The following is a 15084-nucleotide window of genomic DNA, read 5'->3' as shown; positions in this document are numbered from 1 at the left end:
GCTGCTAAGTCGCTTCAGTCGTGTCCGACTGTGTGTGACCCCATAGACGGCAGCCTACCAGCCTCCTCCGTCCATGGGGTTTTCCAGGCAAGAGTACTGGAGTGGGGGTGCCATCACCTTCTCCACCAGCAACTCGCTATCCTCCATCAAACTGACATCTATGCACCATTCCCTGGAACCAGGACAGGCCTAAGTTATCAATTTACTAATAAGGGCAGTGAAAGTGATCCTCTGTGACATCTGAAACCAGGAGGACATAAAGGGAACACAGCTTCTACCTGGCTCTGCCTCTCATCACACTTGCTCTGGGAACCCAGCCACCAAACAGTGAGGAAGCCCAGACATGTAAAACCCCACATGTAGGTGTTCCAGCCAACAGCACCAGCTGAGGTCTCAGTTGCAGCCAGTATCAACTGTCAGACATGGGAGTGAGGAAGCCTCTGAGATGACTCTAGCCCTAGCCACTGCCTGACTACAGCCTCACAAGGGATGCTGACCAAACTGGCCACCTGAGGCCAGGAAACCTCCAGAACTGAGTGAGGCAATAAATTTTTACCCCAAGCTCAAGGTGCCTTATGTAGTTACCACAAACCAAAACAGGATCTTTACCAACTCATAGATTTAAATACTTTTGATGGATTTAAACCAGCTGCAATTATTATCTGTTTGAAAACTCAAATTGTCCCAATTTTGGCCAATGGATACGACTTCAAGTTTATTCTGTTATATTACTTTAATATTACACACACACAAATCTATTTATCTATCTTTAGATATCTACCTGGAGGGCTTCCCAGGTGGCATTAGTAATAAAGAACCTGCCTACCAATGCAGGAGGGCTTCCCTCGTAGCTCAGTTGGTAAAGAATGTGCCTGCAACACAGGAGACCCAGGTTCAGTCCCTGGCTCAGGAAGATCCCCTGTAGAAGGAAATGGAAATCCACTCCAGTATTCTTGCCTGGAGGATCCCATGGACAGAGAAGCCTGGCAAGCTACAGTCCATGGGGTCGCAAGAGTCGGACATGACTTAGTGACTAAACCACCACCAATGCAGGAGATGTAAGGGACGCAGGTTGGATCCCTGGGTCAGAAAGATCCCCTGGAGGAGGGCACAACAACCCACTCCAGTATTCTTGCCTGGAGAATCTCATAGACAGAGTAGCCTGGTAGGCTACAGTCCATAAGGTGGCAAAGAGTTGGACATGATTGAGCACGCATGCACACATTTCATATATCAGGTCATTTCCAACTACCTGGTGCTTTTTCTCTGCACGGTAAGATTCATTTATAAAAGTCACCATTTAAAGTGCACGTCAGTGCCATTTAGTACATCCACAATGCTATACAACCATCACCACTATTTAGTTCCAGAACAGTTTCATCACTCCCAAAATAAATTCCTGTACCATCAGGTCTCCCCACATTCCCTTCTCCCTAGCTCCTGGCAGCAATTATCTACCTTCTGGCTCTACAGAGCCTGTTCTGGACTTTTCGTACAAATGGAATAATGTAATATGTTGCCTCCTGTGGCTTGTTTTTAAGGTTCACCTATGTTGTCACATGTATCATGTATGTAACTCATACTTCTTTTTGTGAAATTAGTTTGAAACTAGTTCAAACTGAATGAACTAGTTTGTTGTATGGATATACCATACTTGGTTTATCTAGACATCAGCTGAACATCTGAACTGTCTCTATCTTTTGCTATCAACATTCACCTACAAGTTTTTGTTTGAATACCTGTTTTCAGTTCTTTGGGGTGGAACTGCAGGGTCATATGGTAATTCTATGTTTAACTCTGGACCATTTTACACTCCCACAGTGAAGTATGAGGGTTCCAATTTCTCCACATCCTCACTTGTTATTTTCTGTTTTTATCAGAACCATCCTGTTGGCTACAAAGTGGCTATTTCACTGTGGTTTTGATTTACATTTCCTTAATGTCAAGGATTTTGAGCTCTTTTCTAGTGCTTGTTGGCTATTTATACACCTTCCCAGGATAAATGTCTAGTTAAGTCCTTAGCCCATTTTTTATTTGGGTTGTCTTCTTGTTCCTAAGTTGTAGGAGATCTTTACATATTATGGATACTAGATCTTCATCAGTTATATGATTTGAAAATATTCCCTCCTATTCTTTTCATTCTTGTGTCATTTGATGCAAAAATTTTTTTAATTTTGTGAAATCAAATTTATCTTGTGTCTTCTGGTGTCCTGTGTTAAGAAACCACTGCCAAATCCAAGGTCTACCTCCAAAACTTTCTTAAGCACCAGACTAAACTCTCTTTATTCATACAAACTAAATATCCTAACTTTAACACAAAAGATACTGGACACCTCTTAATTCTGGAATATCTTTTATTAATAATAAGCAACAATATAGAAAAGACATTGCTGTTTCAAAACAATTTGCCTTGACATATAACTTTGTAATAAATGTTGTAAGGTTAGCGCTGCTACTTCCAACCTATAAAAATATGATTTTAGCAAACAAAACAAACAAACAAAAGGAGAGATAAAACACACAATTTTCATGTTATGTTTTGGTACAGACCACTAGCCCTACCAAACTAAAGTGAACATAGAAAGGAAACCACAATCCTGGAAACAGAGACTGTAATACAAGGCCCCTCATATAAACCCTTTCTGGAGGTTGCAGGTTTCCTTTTTAGACTAGAGGGTAGCTGTAACTGATATTTTTGAAATCTGTCATAAGAATTCTTCCCACACAAACAAAAGACATCCAGACATTAATGGCCACTTCTACATTTGAAATACAGATTAATATGCAACAACTTTTTCTATAGTTAACTAAAAATATTATATAGGAATCATGCATTAAGGTTAAAAATATATCACACACAAAAATACAGTAAATTTGACATGAAAGTAGTATTATTTCTCAGTAAATTCATATTCTAGATCTAGGAGAAAAAGGGCTCTTCAGTTATGATAAAGAAATGGCAGATATTCATCAGTATAGCAGAAGCAGGAAGGTGACATTTCCCTAGTTTTCTCTGCATCTATGTGTGGATATACATTACCTAAATATTCTCAATCATGTACTCTAAGTCACAATGTAAAATGTATTTCAAAATGGTTTGAAAGCAACTGATCTAGAGAAATAAAAATGAAGAATAAAAAAAGATTCTAATATCCATAGAAGTAAACAGGCTGCATCATATATTAAACTCCTTTCTACCACGTACACCTCGCTACCTACATCTATTACTGAGCAACAATGTTTTATTATCCTAGTGAAAAGAAAGAATTCTAAAAGATGATAGCTAAAAATATCCACACACAAGTTCAGTCTTAAACTAGCCCTGCCATCAAACTTGGTCTTAGTTAAATAAATTAGCTTAGTCAATCCTCAAGAATAATAATGTCTCCTTCTCTTTTAAGATCAATGCATATGCAGTGACCACTCCCAAATTTATAGTCTGGGAGAGGGTCAGGCTAGACTGAAAGTCCGGGTCCTCCAAACCCTGTGTCTACCTCAAAAAAGGTTGGACCTAGCCATGCAGTCCTGGGACTGAGACAAGATGGATGGTGTCAGGTCTGGCAAGTGAGGAAAAATCAAAGCTCTGAAGCTCATTCTGGGAAAGAAAGAGCAATTCATTCCTGCTGAATACCCACATGGATGACTAATTTCAGACACTAAGAATCAGTTAGAGTCAGCTGAGGTGGTTAATTTTATATGTCAAAATAGGTGTTTTGGGACGAGATCAACATTTAAATCAGTGAACTACAAATAAAGTGGGTTGCCTTCCACAATGTGGGTGGGCCTCATCCAACCAACTGAAGGCCTGAATAAAACAAAAAGTCCAGCCTGCCCAAGCAAGAGGCAATTCTCTAGCAGATTGCCTTCAACCAAAACTGCACCATCAGCTTTCCTGGGTCTCTGGCTTGCCAGCCTTCAGACTGAAAATGGACCATCTCTTCTGGGTATGTGCATATCAAGCCTGCCAGCCTCCATTACAGATGTTGGACTTGACAGCCTCCACAACTGCATGGGTCAAATCTTTATAATAAGTCTATCTATATACACATCCTATCAGTTCTGTTTCTCTTTTTGTGTTAGTCACTCAGCTGTGTCTGACTCTCTGTGACCCCATGGACTGTAGCCCACCATCTCTTCTGTCCATGGAATTTTCCAGGCAAGAATACTGGAGTGGGTTGCCATTCCCTTCTCCAGTGGATCTTCCCAACCCAACTACTGGACCCAGGTCTGCAGCACAGCAGGCAGATTCTTTACCATCTGAGCCAAGTTTCTCTAGACAAGTTCTAAAACCTATGGGGGTTAAAGGGAGGTCACATCAACACAGTTGCTGACTTTATTTTTCTGGGCTCCAAAATCACTGCAGTTGGTGACTGCAGCCATGAAATTAAAAGATGCTTACTCCTTGGACGGAAAGTTATGACCAACCTAGACAGCATATTAAATAGCAGAGACATTACTTTGTCAACAAAGGTCCATCTAGTCAAGGCTATGGTTTTTCCAATGGTCATGTATGGATGTGAGAGTTGGACTATAAAGAAAGCTGAGAGCCGAAGAACTGATGCTTTTGAACTGTGGTGTTGGAGAAGACTCTTGAGAGTCCCTTGGACTGCAAGGAGATCCAACCAGTCCATCGTAAAGATCAATCCTGGGTGTTCTGATGTTGAAGGACTGATGTTGAAGCTGAAACTGCAATACTTTGGCCACCTGATGCAAAGAGCTGACTCACTGGAAAAGACCCTGATGCTGCGAAAGATTGAGGGCAGGAGGAGAAGGGGACGACAGAGGATGAAATGGTTGGATGGCATCACCCACTCAACAGACATGTGTTTGGGTGGACTCCGGGAGCTGGTGACGGACAGGGAGGCCTGGCATGCTGCGGTGGTTCATGGGGTCGCAAAGAGTTGGACACGACTGAGCGACTGAACTGAACTGAACATCCTCTTATGGAAATTAAGAAAAAGTCACAGAACACATTAATCTTTCATTCAAACATGTCACACTTGTGACATGTTTATTTACTGAGCATCTATTAGGAGCTAGGGACTATTATGAGTACTGATGTACAGTCCCTTTGAGGAGCTTCCATTTTAATGCGGAAAACACATAATAAATACACAGTACGTCAGGAAGTATAAGAGCTACAAAGTAAAACCAAGTAGGCTAAGGGTAGGTTCCAGAGTGATGCAAAGAAGGAGAAAGTGATCAGAGGTGTCTTAGATAGGGAAGGCCTCTCTGAAAGAAAAGTGATATCTAAGAAAATATCTGAATGGAGTGAGCTAAGCAAAAATGTGTGGGAGGACTTCAGGGCAAACAGCAAATGAAAAGGCAATCAGAAGAACAGAATGAGGCAGAGTAAAAAAATAAGATATGCAAAGAGCCAGATCATGAAGAGCCCTGTGGATAGGTAGAGAGTTTAGATTTTATTGTGATATGATGGGATGTCACTGGAGGGCATGGCATGGTCCAGTCCATGTGCTTTTTTAAAGGCCTTTGTTAACAACAAGGTAAAGAACTGACCCTAGGGTAGATTGAGGAGATAGATCAGTGACAACCATGCTGTAACCTTTGGGCAAAATAAGGAAGAGTGGGCCTGAAAGGAGGACCCCAAAGATACACCTCTACAGTTTTGCCCTGAAAGTTTGCTCTGCTTCCTGCATACTCCCAGGCCCACTTGGGCATTTTGGTAGCCCAGATTTTAAGATGGTTCCTGCGATCTCTGTCCCCAGTGGTTAAGCCCATGATTAGAGTTGTACAGGCAAAAGGGATTTTACAGATGTAATGAGGTTTCTAATCAGTTGACCTGATTTATCAAAAGGGATTTATCCAGGTGGGTTTGCCCTAATCACATAAGCCTTTTAAACCTAGGTCTGGAAATCAGAAACAGGAAAGAGATATTAAAGTCTGAGAGACAAGCTCATGGTAGCCTGCAAGAAAGTAAATATCTATGTTATAATCTGCTTCTGAGAATCTTGTGGCAAAGAACTTCAGGCCGCCCCCAGGTAGGTGAGATGAGAGCTAGCAAGAAAACAGGGACTTCAGCCCTACAGCTGCAAGGGACTGAATTCTGCTAACAAACTGAAGGAGCTTAGAATAGGACCCTGAGCTCCAAATGAAAGGGACACATCTGGACCCCTTTATGACAGCAAGCAGATAACCCTAACCATTCACCTTTAGAAACAGTAAGGTAATAAATGGGTGCTGTTTTAGGCTGCTCCATCTGTGCTACCTGCTATGTACACACAGCAGGAGAAAACTAATATACACTCCACTTTCCTACGGAAGAGCCTGTTTGTCTTACCCTGGAAACGAAAGGGGAAATGGAAGAGAAGCAAACTTGGGGGGGGAGGGCCGAATTGCCTTTTCTAACCCACTGAGTCCAGGGACCTTGCTCAATTGCTCAAGTCACAGAACCTGTTTTGTAAATTCCACATTTTGCCAAAATACCAATTCTCTTTCCATTGTGAGCAATGGAAGTAGGTTTACTATTTTAAATTTCAGTAAATTACTTTGATGTGTGTGCTTAGTCGCTTAGTCCTGTTCGACTTTATGCGACCCCATGGACTGTAGCCTGCCAGGCTACTCTGTCCATGAGAATCTTGCAGGCAAGAATACTGGGGTGGATTGCCATTTCCTTCTCCAAAATTACTGTGATAATTATGCAGAAATAAAGGTAACTCCTTGGACGTCTGCCAAAGTTGTCCTAGCACCTACAGACAGAAATCCTCAGGCTAATCTCAGAAACGAGCACAAGGTCAGGCGCTTAACCTTCCTCGAGTTCTAGAAGCTCTAACTCTTACTCTGTTTTTGTTCAGAGTAAGAATAGCTCAAGAGGCGTTCTTAGCTACGAAAAGAAAGGCAGTCCTTCCTGAATAATTACAACCTTGACCCCTAAAACGCGGTCTCTAGCAGTCCAGGCACCTCCTTAAGGTGCAACAAGCCAAGAATATGCGTGTCCTGCTGGGAAATGTAGTTTTCCCCCCGTCGACCTTCAACAACTGGATCCGCGAAACCTCTTACGCGCCCAACCGGCGACCCGGGCGCCAGCAGCCTCGATTGGTCCTAGACTGAGGCAGCGAGGGGCTGATTGGATGACATGTCCCCAAAGCCGTGCCTCCCGTCCTACACCCGCCTCCCCGCCACCTTCTCTTCTCCACGCCCCATCCCGCTTCAGCAATTATCCTCCAGTCATTCCCGTTCACCGAACTCCCGACTTAACTGCCTCACGGGCCCACCCAGGACTCTCGCGATAAGGGCGGCCCGGAGACACGCCTCTGTTCTGGGGCCTAGGCAAAGCCAAAGCCTCCCTTATTTTCCGCTGGTTGGCGAGAGTCAGTTCACCATGCGCTGTCTCCCGGCACCCCCGTCCTCACCTGGGCGGTGGAGGTCACGCCGGATAACTGACAGGCTCGCAGCATCTTTACTGGGCTGACGCCGCTGCGGGTGTAACTGGGAGCTAGGGCGGCGGCGCGTGTAGGGTACACGGTACGTCCGTGCGTGCCTGCGTCCGTGCCGCCTCTCCGCGCCGGGCGTACCGGAAGGGCAGCCAACGACTGCGCACGCGCAGCCCCGGTCCCGGCCATTCCAAGAGGGTGGGCCCTTTCCAGGCGGAAAGGGCGATTTCTCCTTCCGGGTCGCGCTGAGAAGTCGGCTCTATTACCCGAAGTGTAGATTGCTAGGTAAACGGGAGGGCTGGCGGTGGATCGGAAACTCCGGCTTTGGTCCGCCCTGGAACCGGGCAGGTGTGACTCGTCGAGAATTCAAGCAAGAAACTTATCTCAGCCATTTCTGTCAGCTGGATATGTCGTAGAAAGAAATGGATTTGCCGAAAGTTACGTAAACAATGGCGTGGTCTCTGCGCGTTCCTTTCGTTTCGCAGCCCTTCAGGGAGTCATCGTGCTTAAGGAAGATTCAGTTCAGTTCAGCTCAGTCTCTCAGTCGTGTCCAGCTCTTTGCAACCCCATGGACTGCAACACGCCAGGCTTCCATGTCCTTCACCAACTCCGGGAGCTTGCTCAAACTCATGTCCATTGAGTCGGTGATGTCACCAAACCACCTCATCCTCTGTCGTCCACTTCTCCTACCCTCAATCTTTCCCAGCATCAAGGTCTTTTCAAATGAGTCAGCTCTTTGCATCAGGTGGCCAAAGTATTGCAGTTTCAGCTTCAGCGTCAGTCTTTCCAATGAACACCCAGGACTGATCTCCCTTAGGATGGACTGGTTGGATCTCCTTGCAGTCCAAGGGACTCTCAAGAGTCTTCTCCAATACCACAGTTCAAAAGCATCAGTTCTTCGGCTCTCAGCTTTCTTCACAGTCCAACTCTCACATCCATACATGACCACTGGAAAAACCATAGCCTTGACTAGACAGACCTTTGTTAACAAAGTAATGTCTCTGCTTTTGAATATGCTGTCTAGGTTGATCATAACTTTCCTTCCAAGGAGGAAGCGTCTTTTAATTTCATGGCTGCAGTCACCAACTGCAGTGATTTGGGAGCCCCCAAAAATAAAGTCTGACACTGTTTCCCCATCTATTTGCCATGAAGTGATGGGACCGGATGCCATGATCTTAGTTTTCTGACTGTTGGACTTTAAGCCAACTTTTTCGCTCTCCTCTTTCACTTTCATCAAGAGGCTCTTTAATTCTTCGCTTTCTGCCATAAGGGTGGTGTCATCTGCATATCTGAGGTTATTGATATTTCTCCCAGCAATCTTGATTCCACCTTGTGCTTCATCCAGTTTGGCGTTTCTCATGATGTACTCTGCATATAAGTTAAATAAGCAGGGTGACAATATACAGCCTTGACATACTCTTTTTCCTATTTGGAACCAGTCTGTTGTTCCATGTCCAGTTCTAACTCTTGCTTCCTGTCCTGCATACAGGTTTCTCAAGAGTCAGGTCAGGTGGTCTGGTATTCCCATCTCTTTCAGAATTTTCCACAGTTTATTGTGATCCACACAGTCAAAGGCTTTGGTATAGTCAATAAAGCAGAAATAGACTTTTTTTCTGGAACTCTCTTGCTTTTTCGATGATCCAGAGGATGTTGGCAATTTGATCTCTGGTTCCTCTGCCTTTTCTAAATCCAGCTTGAACATCTGGAAGTTCATGGTTCACATATTGCTGAAGCCTGGCTTGGAGAATTTTGAGCATTACTTTACTAGCGTGTGTGATGAGTGCAATTGTGCAGTAGTTTGAGCATTCTTTGGCATTGCCTTTCTTTGGGATTGGAATGAAAACTGACCCTTTCCAGTCCTGTGGCCACTGCTGGGTTTTCCAAATTTGCTGACATATTTCAGCACTTTCACAGCATCATCTTTTAGGATTTGAAATAGCTCAGGAATTCCATCACCTCCACTAGCTTTGTTCATAGTGATGCTTCCTAAGGCCCACTTGACTTCACATTCCAGGATGTCTGGTTCTAGGTGAGTGATCACACCATTGTGATTATCTGGGTCGTGAAGATCTTTTCTCTATAATTCTTCTGAGTATTCTTGCCACCTTTTCTTAATATCTTCTGCTTCTGTTAGGTCCATACCATTTCTGTCCTTAATTGTGCCCATCTTTGCATGAAATGTTCCCTTGGTATCTCTAATTTTCTTGAAGAGATCTTTATCTTTCCCATTCTATTGTTTTCCTCTAATGTATTTCTTTGCATTGATCACTGAGGAAGGCTTTCTTATCTCTCCTTGCTATTCTTTGGAACTCTGCATTCAAGTGGGTATATCTTTCCTTTTTTCCTTTGCTTTTCGCTTCTCTTCTTTTCTTAGCTATTTGTAAGGCCTCCTCAGACAGCCATTTTGCCTTTTTGCATTTCTTTTTCTTAGGGATCGTCTTGATCTCTGCCTCCTGTACAATGTCACGAACCTATGTCCATAGTTCTTCAGGCACTGTATCAGATCTAATCCCTTGAATCTATTTCTCACTTCCACTGTATAATCGTAAGGGATCTAATTTATGTCATATCTGAATGGTCTAGTGGTTTTCCCTACTTTATTCAGTTTAAGTCTGAATTTGGCAATAACGTGTTCATGATCTGAGCCACTGTCAGTTCCCGGTCTTGTTTTTGCTGACTATGTAGAGCTTCTCCATCTTTGGCTGCAAAGAATGTAATCAATCTGATTTTGGTATGGACCATCTGGTGATGTCCATGCATAGAGTCTTCTCTTGTGTTGTTGGAAGAGGGTGTTTGCTATGACCAGTGTGTTCTCTTGGCAAAACTCTATTAGACTTTGCCCTGCTTCATTCCATACTTGAAGGCCAAATTTGCCTGTTACTCTAGGTATTTCTTGACTTCCTACTTTTGCATTCCAGAAAACTAACCAATCTGATCACATGAACCACAGCCTTGTCTAACTCAATGAAACTATGAGCCATGACGTGTAGGGCTACCCAAGCAGATGGGTCATGGTGGAGAGTTCTGACAAAACATGGTCCACTGGAGAAGGGAATGCAAACCACTTCAGTATTCTTGCCTTGAGAACCCCATGAAAGTGAAAGTGAAGTTGCTTAGTCGTGTCTGACTCTGAGACACATGGACTGTAACCTATCACGCTCCTCTGACCATAGGATTTTCCAAGCAAGAGTACTGGAGTGGGTTGCCATTTCCTTCTCCAGGGGATCTTCCCCACCCAAGGATCAAACCCCAGTCTCCTGCATTGCAGGCAGATGCTTTACCATCTGAGCCACTTGATCTTAGCCAAGAACCCCATGAACAGTATGAAAATCAAGGTAACATGTGTTCAATATTAAACAACATATTCAATACTATTAGTAGTAATAATGATCTTACCATCACAGTATAGTGGAAACTAAACTTGTGTATCTGTTGCATTTGCAAAGTATTTTCAAGTCTTAATGCTACCAAATCCCATTTATAAAGTAGATAAATAGATTTGAAAATTATCTAAAACCAGGTAATTACTTATTTTTGTATAGGTTCATTGCTTTTCAGAGTACTTTTGTAATTATATTACACCATTTCATACTGCTATCACTTAACAGCTTCCGGAGCAGCTCCCATTTTTTTTTTTAATTTTATGCTTGAACTGCCACCACAACCTCTCCACCCCATCCCTGCCCACTACTGGCAATTTCTATAGTTTCCTAACCTCTAGTTTAACCAAGTCCTTAATCCTCATCTTCCACATGCAATGTAAAATTTTTTATTTTTGCTTTAAAATGGTCTCTCCTAAAGTAACTTAGAAATTTAATTCATTCCCTCGTTCAAAACTTTAGGCAACTCCCACTGGCAATTCAAAGATCCTTAAGAAATGTCTCAGAGTACTTCTCCAGCCAGTATTCATGTTTTATGGCTCAAAGTGGCCACTGTAGGTAGATCAAGATAGCAACAATAGCAGTTCAAGCTCATCAGCCTCTTGTCTACCCAAAATCCCAAAGAAACTGAAATATAACCAACTCAGAGGTTCTCAAAGTGTAGGCCAGGACTCCTGGTGAACCTGAAACCCATAAAGAGGGTCCATAAAATCAAAACAACCTTCATAATTCTAGATATTTGCTGTTTTTTACTCATTATTCATAATTGTAGAGTTTTCCCAGACACTAGGTGACAGGTGATACCACAACAAATTGAATGCATAAGCAAATTTCAAAATCCAGCTTTCTATTAAACCAGACCTTGCAGAGACTTGAAAAAAGGTTAAACAATGCCACTCTTCTCATTAATTTTTTTTTTTAATTTACTTACTTGTTTGTGTCCGGTCTTAGTTGTGGCAACCAGGATTTTTTAGTTGTGGCGTATGGGATCCAGTTCCCTAACCAGGGATCAAACCTGGGCCCCTGCCTTGGGAACACAGAGTCTTAGCCACTGGATCACCAGGGAAGTCTTCATTAATTTTGAAATAATTTTTCCTAAGATATTTGTTAATATGTAACAGATTTATAATTTTTTTTCTGCACCACATCAGCATGCGGAATATCAGTTTCCCTACCAGAGATCTGGTATGCAGGTCAAGAAGCAACAGTTAGAACTGGACATGGAACAACAGACTGGTTCCAAATTGGGAAAGGAGTATGTCAAAGCTATATATTGTCACCCTGCTTATTTAACTTATATGCAGAATACATCGTGAGAAACGCCAAACTGGATGAAGCACAAGCTGGAATCAAGATTCTTGGGAGAAATATCAATAAACCTCAGATGTGAAGATGCTGCTACTGTTGCTGCTAAATCACTTCAGTCGTGTCCAACTCTGTGCAGCCCCATAGATGGCAGCCCACCAGGCTCCTCTGTCCACAGGATTCTTCAGGCAAGAATACTGGAGTGAGTTGCCATTTTCTTCTGCAATATGCAGATGACAGCACCCTTATGGCAGAAAGTGAAGAACTAAAGAGCCTCTTGATGAAAGTGAAAGAAGAAAGTGAAAAAGTTGGCTTAAAACTCAACATTCAGAAAACAAAGATCATGGCATTTGGCCCCATCACTTCATGGCAAATAGATGGGGAAATCATGATAGACTTTATTTTGGGGGGCTCCCAAATTACTGCAGATGGTGACTGCAGCCATGAAATTAAAAGACACTTGCTCCTTGGAAGAAAAGTTATGACCAACCTAGACAGCATATTAAAAAGCAGACATTACTTTGCCAGCAAAGGTCCATCTAGTTAAAGCTGTGGTTTTTCCAGTAGTCATGTATGGATATGAGAGTTGGACTATAAAGAAAGCTGAGCGCCAAAGAATTTATGCTTTCAAACTGGTGTTGGAGAAGACTCTAGAGAGTCCCTTGGACAGCAAGGAGATCCAACCAGACCATCCTAAAGGAAATCAGTCCTGAATATACAGTGGAAGGACTGATACTGAAGCTGAAACTCCAATACTTTGGCCACCTAATGCGAAGACCTGACTCATTTGAAAAGACTCTGATGCTGGTAAAGAATGAAGGCAGGAGGAAAGGGGACAACAGAGGATGAGATGGTTGGATGGCATCACTGACTCAATGGACATGAGTTTAAGTAAGCTCCAGTAGTTGGTGATGTACAGGGAAGCCTGGCATGCTGCAGTGCATGGGGTCGCAGAGTCATCCATGACTGAGCAACTGAACTGAACTGAACTGAACAAGGGTTCTAACCTGTCCTCTGCAGTGGAAACAGATTCTTAACCACTGGACTGACGGGAAAATCCCTATAATTGTTTTGTAATAAAGTAGTAAGACCAACAGGCAGAATACTTATCTCCACATTGTCCTAATCCCTGCTGCTGCTGCTGCTACTAAGTCGCTTCAGTCGTGTCCGACTCTGTGCGACCCCATAGACGGCAGCCCACCAGGCTCCCCCGTCCCTGGGATTCTCCAGGCAAGAACACTGGAGTGGGTTGCTATTTCCTTCTCCAGTGCATGAAAGTGAAAAGTGAAAGGGAAGTCGCTCAGTCATGTCCGACTCTTAGTGACCCCCATGGACTGCAGCCTACCAGGCTCCTCCGTCCATGGGATTTTCCAGGCAAGAGTACTGGAGTGGGGTGCCATTGCCTTCTCCTCCTAATCCCTAGAGCCTGTGAATATGTTACCTTACATGGCGAAAAAAGAATTTTGCAGGTGTGATTAAGTTGAGAATCTTCAGATGGGGATTGAGATAATTCTGAAATGTTTGTAAGGACCCACACAGGGGTCCTTAGGAATGAAAAGAGGAAAGCGGGAGGGTGAGGCTGAAAAGGAAGTATGACAATGAAAGCAGAAGTCAGAGTGATGTCGCTTTAAGATGGAAGGAGGCAGTAAGCCTCTAAAACCTGGAAAAGGCAATGGAACAAATTTCTCTAGAACCTCTAGAAGAAACATAGCCCTGGATACCTTGATTTTAGCATTGTGAAGCCCATGTTGGACTTCTGACCTACAGAACTGTAAGATAATAAACTTGTGTTGCCTTAAGCCATCAAATTTGAGTTAACTTGTTATAAAAGCATTAAGAAACTAGCAAAATAAATAGTTTCTATTTTACTTTCCAATGTAATACATATTAATAGATATAATCCATATAATTATAAGCTCTTTGGGGTCCTCAATTTTTAAGCATGTAAAAAGGTTCTAAGACCAAAAAGTTTGAAAGCCACTGCTCTAAATAAATCCTGTGTGTCTCTGTCTTGGCTCCCTCTCTTTTCACCTTAGCTCTTGGTGTTCTTACCACCAACAGTGACCTTGCTCTTGTTAAAATCCTCCCCATTCTTTAAGATCCATATTATATTCCATCTCCTTGTCCCTGATCACCTCAACCAAAAGCCTTCTTTCCTTAACTGAATGCACTGTGGGTCAGTTATCTGCCATGTATTTTTGGTCTGTTCTTTAGTAAGTCATGTTTGACTTTTGCGACACCATGGACTGTAGCCTGCCAGGCTCCTCTGTCCATAGGCTTTCCCAAGCAAGAATACTGGAGTGGGGATCTTTCCCACCCAGGATTGAACCCATGTCTGCTGCATTGTAGGTGGATTCTTTACCACTGAGCCCCTGGGGGAAGCCTGTAAATAGTGCCATATATTGTATATGACTCAAGTATCTTAGACAACAAGGATGGGAGAGAGTTGTTTATTTTCTGTTTGAATGAAACTTTTTTTTTAATGTGTGATCAGTAATTCTCAGGAATAAGATAAGGAATGTAAATTGTTCAGAAAGAGTTGAGATGCTGTTCTATAAAATGACAGTGCTATTGATTAGAGGAAAAAAAGGGTGTGTGTATGTGTGTATGATGTCCTCAGGATATTTACATTGATTTTATTAGAGCTGGAATTCAATTTTTAAAAATTTCTAATAGTGTCCTTATTTCCTATCCATTTAGCCTAACATATACCAGCTTTGGGAGAAAGCAATGGCACCCCACTCCAGTACTCTTGCCTGGAAAATCCCATAGACGGAGGAGCCTGGTAGGCTGCAGTCCATGGGGTCTCTAAGACTAGGACACGACTGAGCGCCTTCACTTTCACTTTTCACTTTAATGCATTGGAGGAGGAAATGGCAACCCACTCCAGTGTTCTTGCCTGGAGAATCCTGGGGACGGCGGGGCCTGGTGGGCTGCCGTCTATGGGGTCGCACAGAGTCGGACACGACTGAAGTGACTTAGCAGCAGCAGCAGCATACCAGCTTTGG

The 15084-nt window shown here is 43.1% G+C and overlaps 1 protein-coding gene across 7 annotated transcripts in view; it reads right to left on the bottom strand.

Moving 5' to 3' along the window:
* The window catches only part of IMMT (inner membrane mitochondrial protein), a 41999-nt gene extending 34404 nt beyond the window's left edge, over window positions 1–7595 (bottom strand). For all 7 annotated transcript variants that reach the window (XM_045162246.1, XM_006074761.4, XM_006074762.4 and 4 more), the window contains exon 1: window positions 7371–7595. In XM_045162246.1, the coding sequence (XP_045018181.1) occupies window positions 7371–7580 (210 nt within the window). In that variant the 5' untranslated portion in view covers window positions 7581–7595. The remainder of the gene's footprint in view (window positions 1–7370) is intronic.
* Between the last annotated feature and the right edge of the window lie 7489 nt (window positions 7596–15084).

This window comes from Bubalus bubalis, chromosome 12 (assembly GCF_019923935.1).
Source record: "Bubalus bubalis isolate 160015118507 breed Murrah chromosome 12, NDDB_SH_1, whole genome shotgun sequence".
Classification (NCBI taxonomy): domain Eukaryota; kingdom Metazoa; phylum Chordata; class Mammalia; order Artiodactyla; family Bovidae; genus Bubalus; species Bubalus bubalis.
This window is presented reverse-complemented; position numbering and strand designations above follow the sequence as displayed.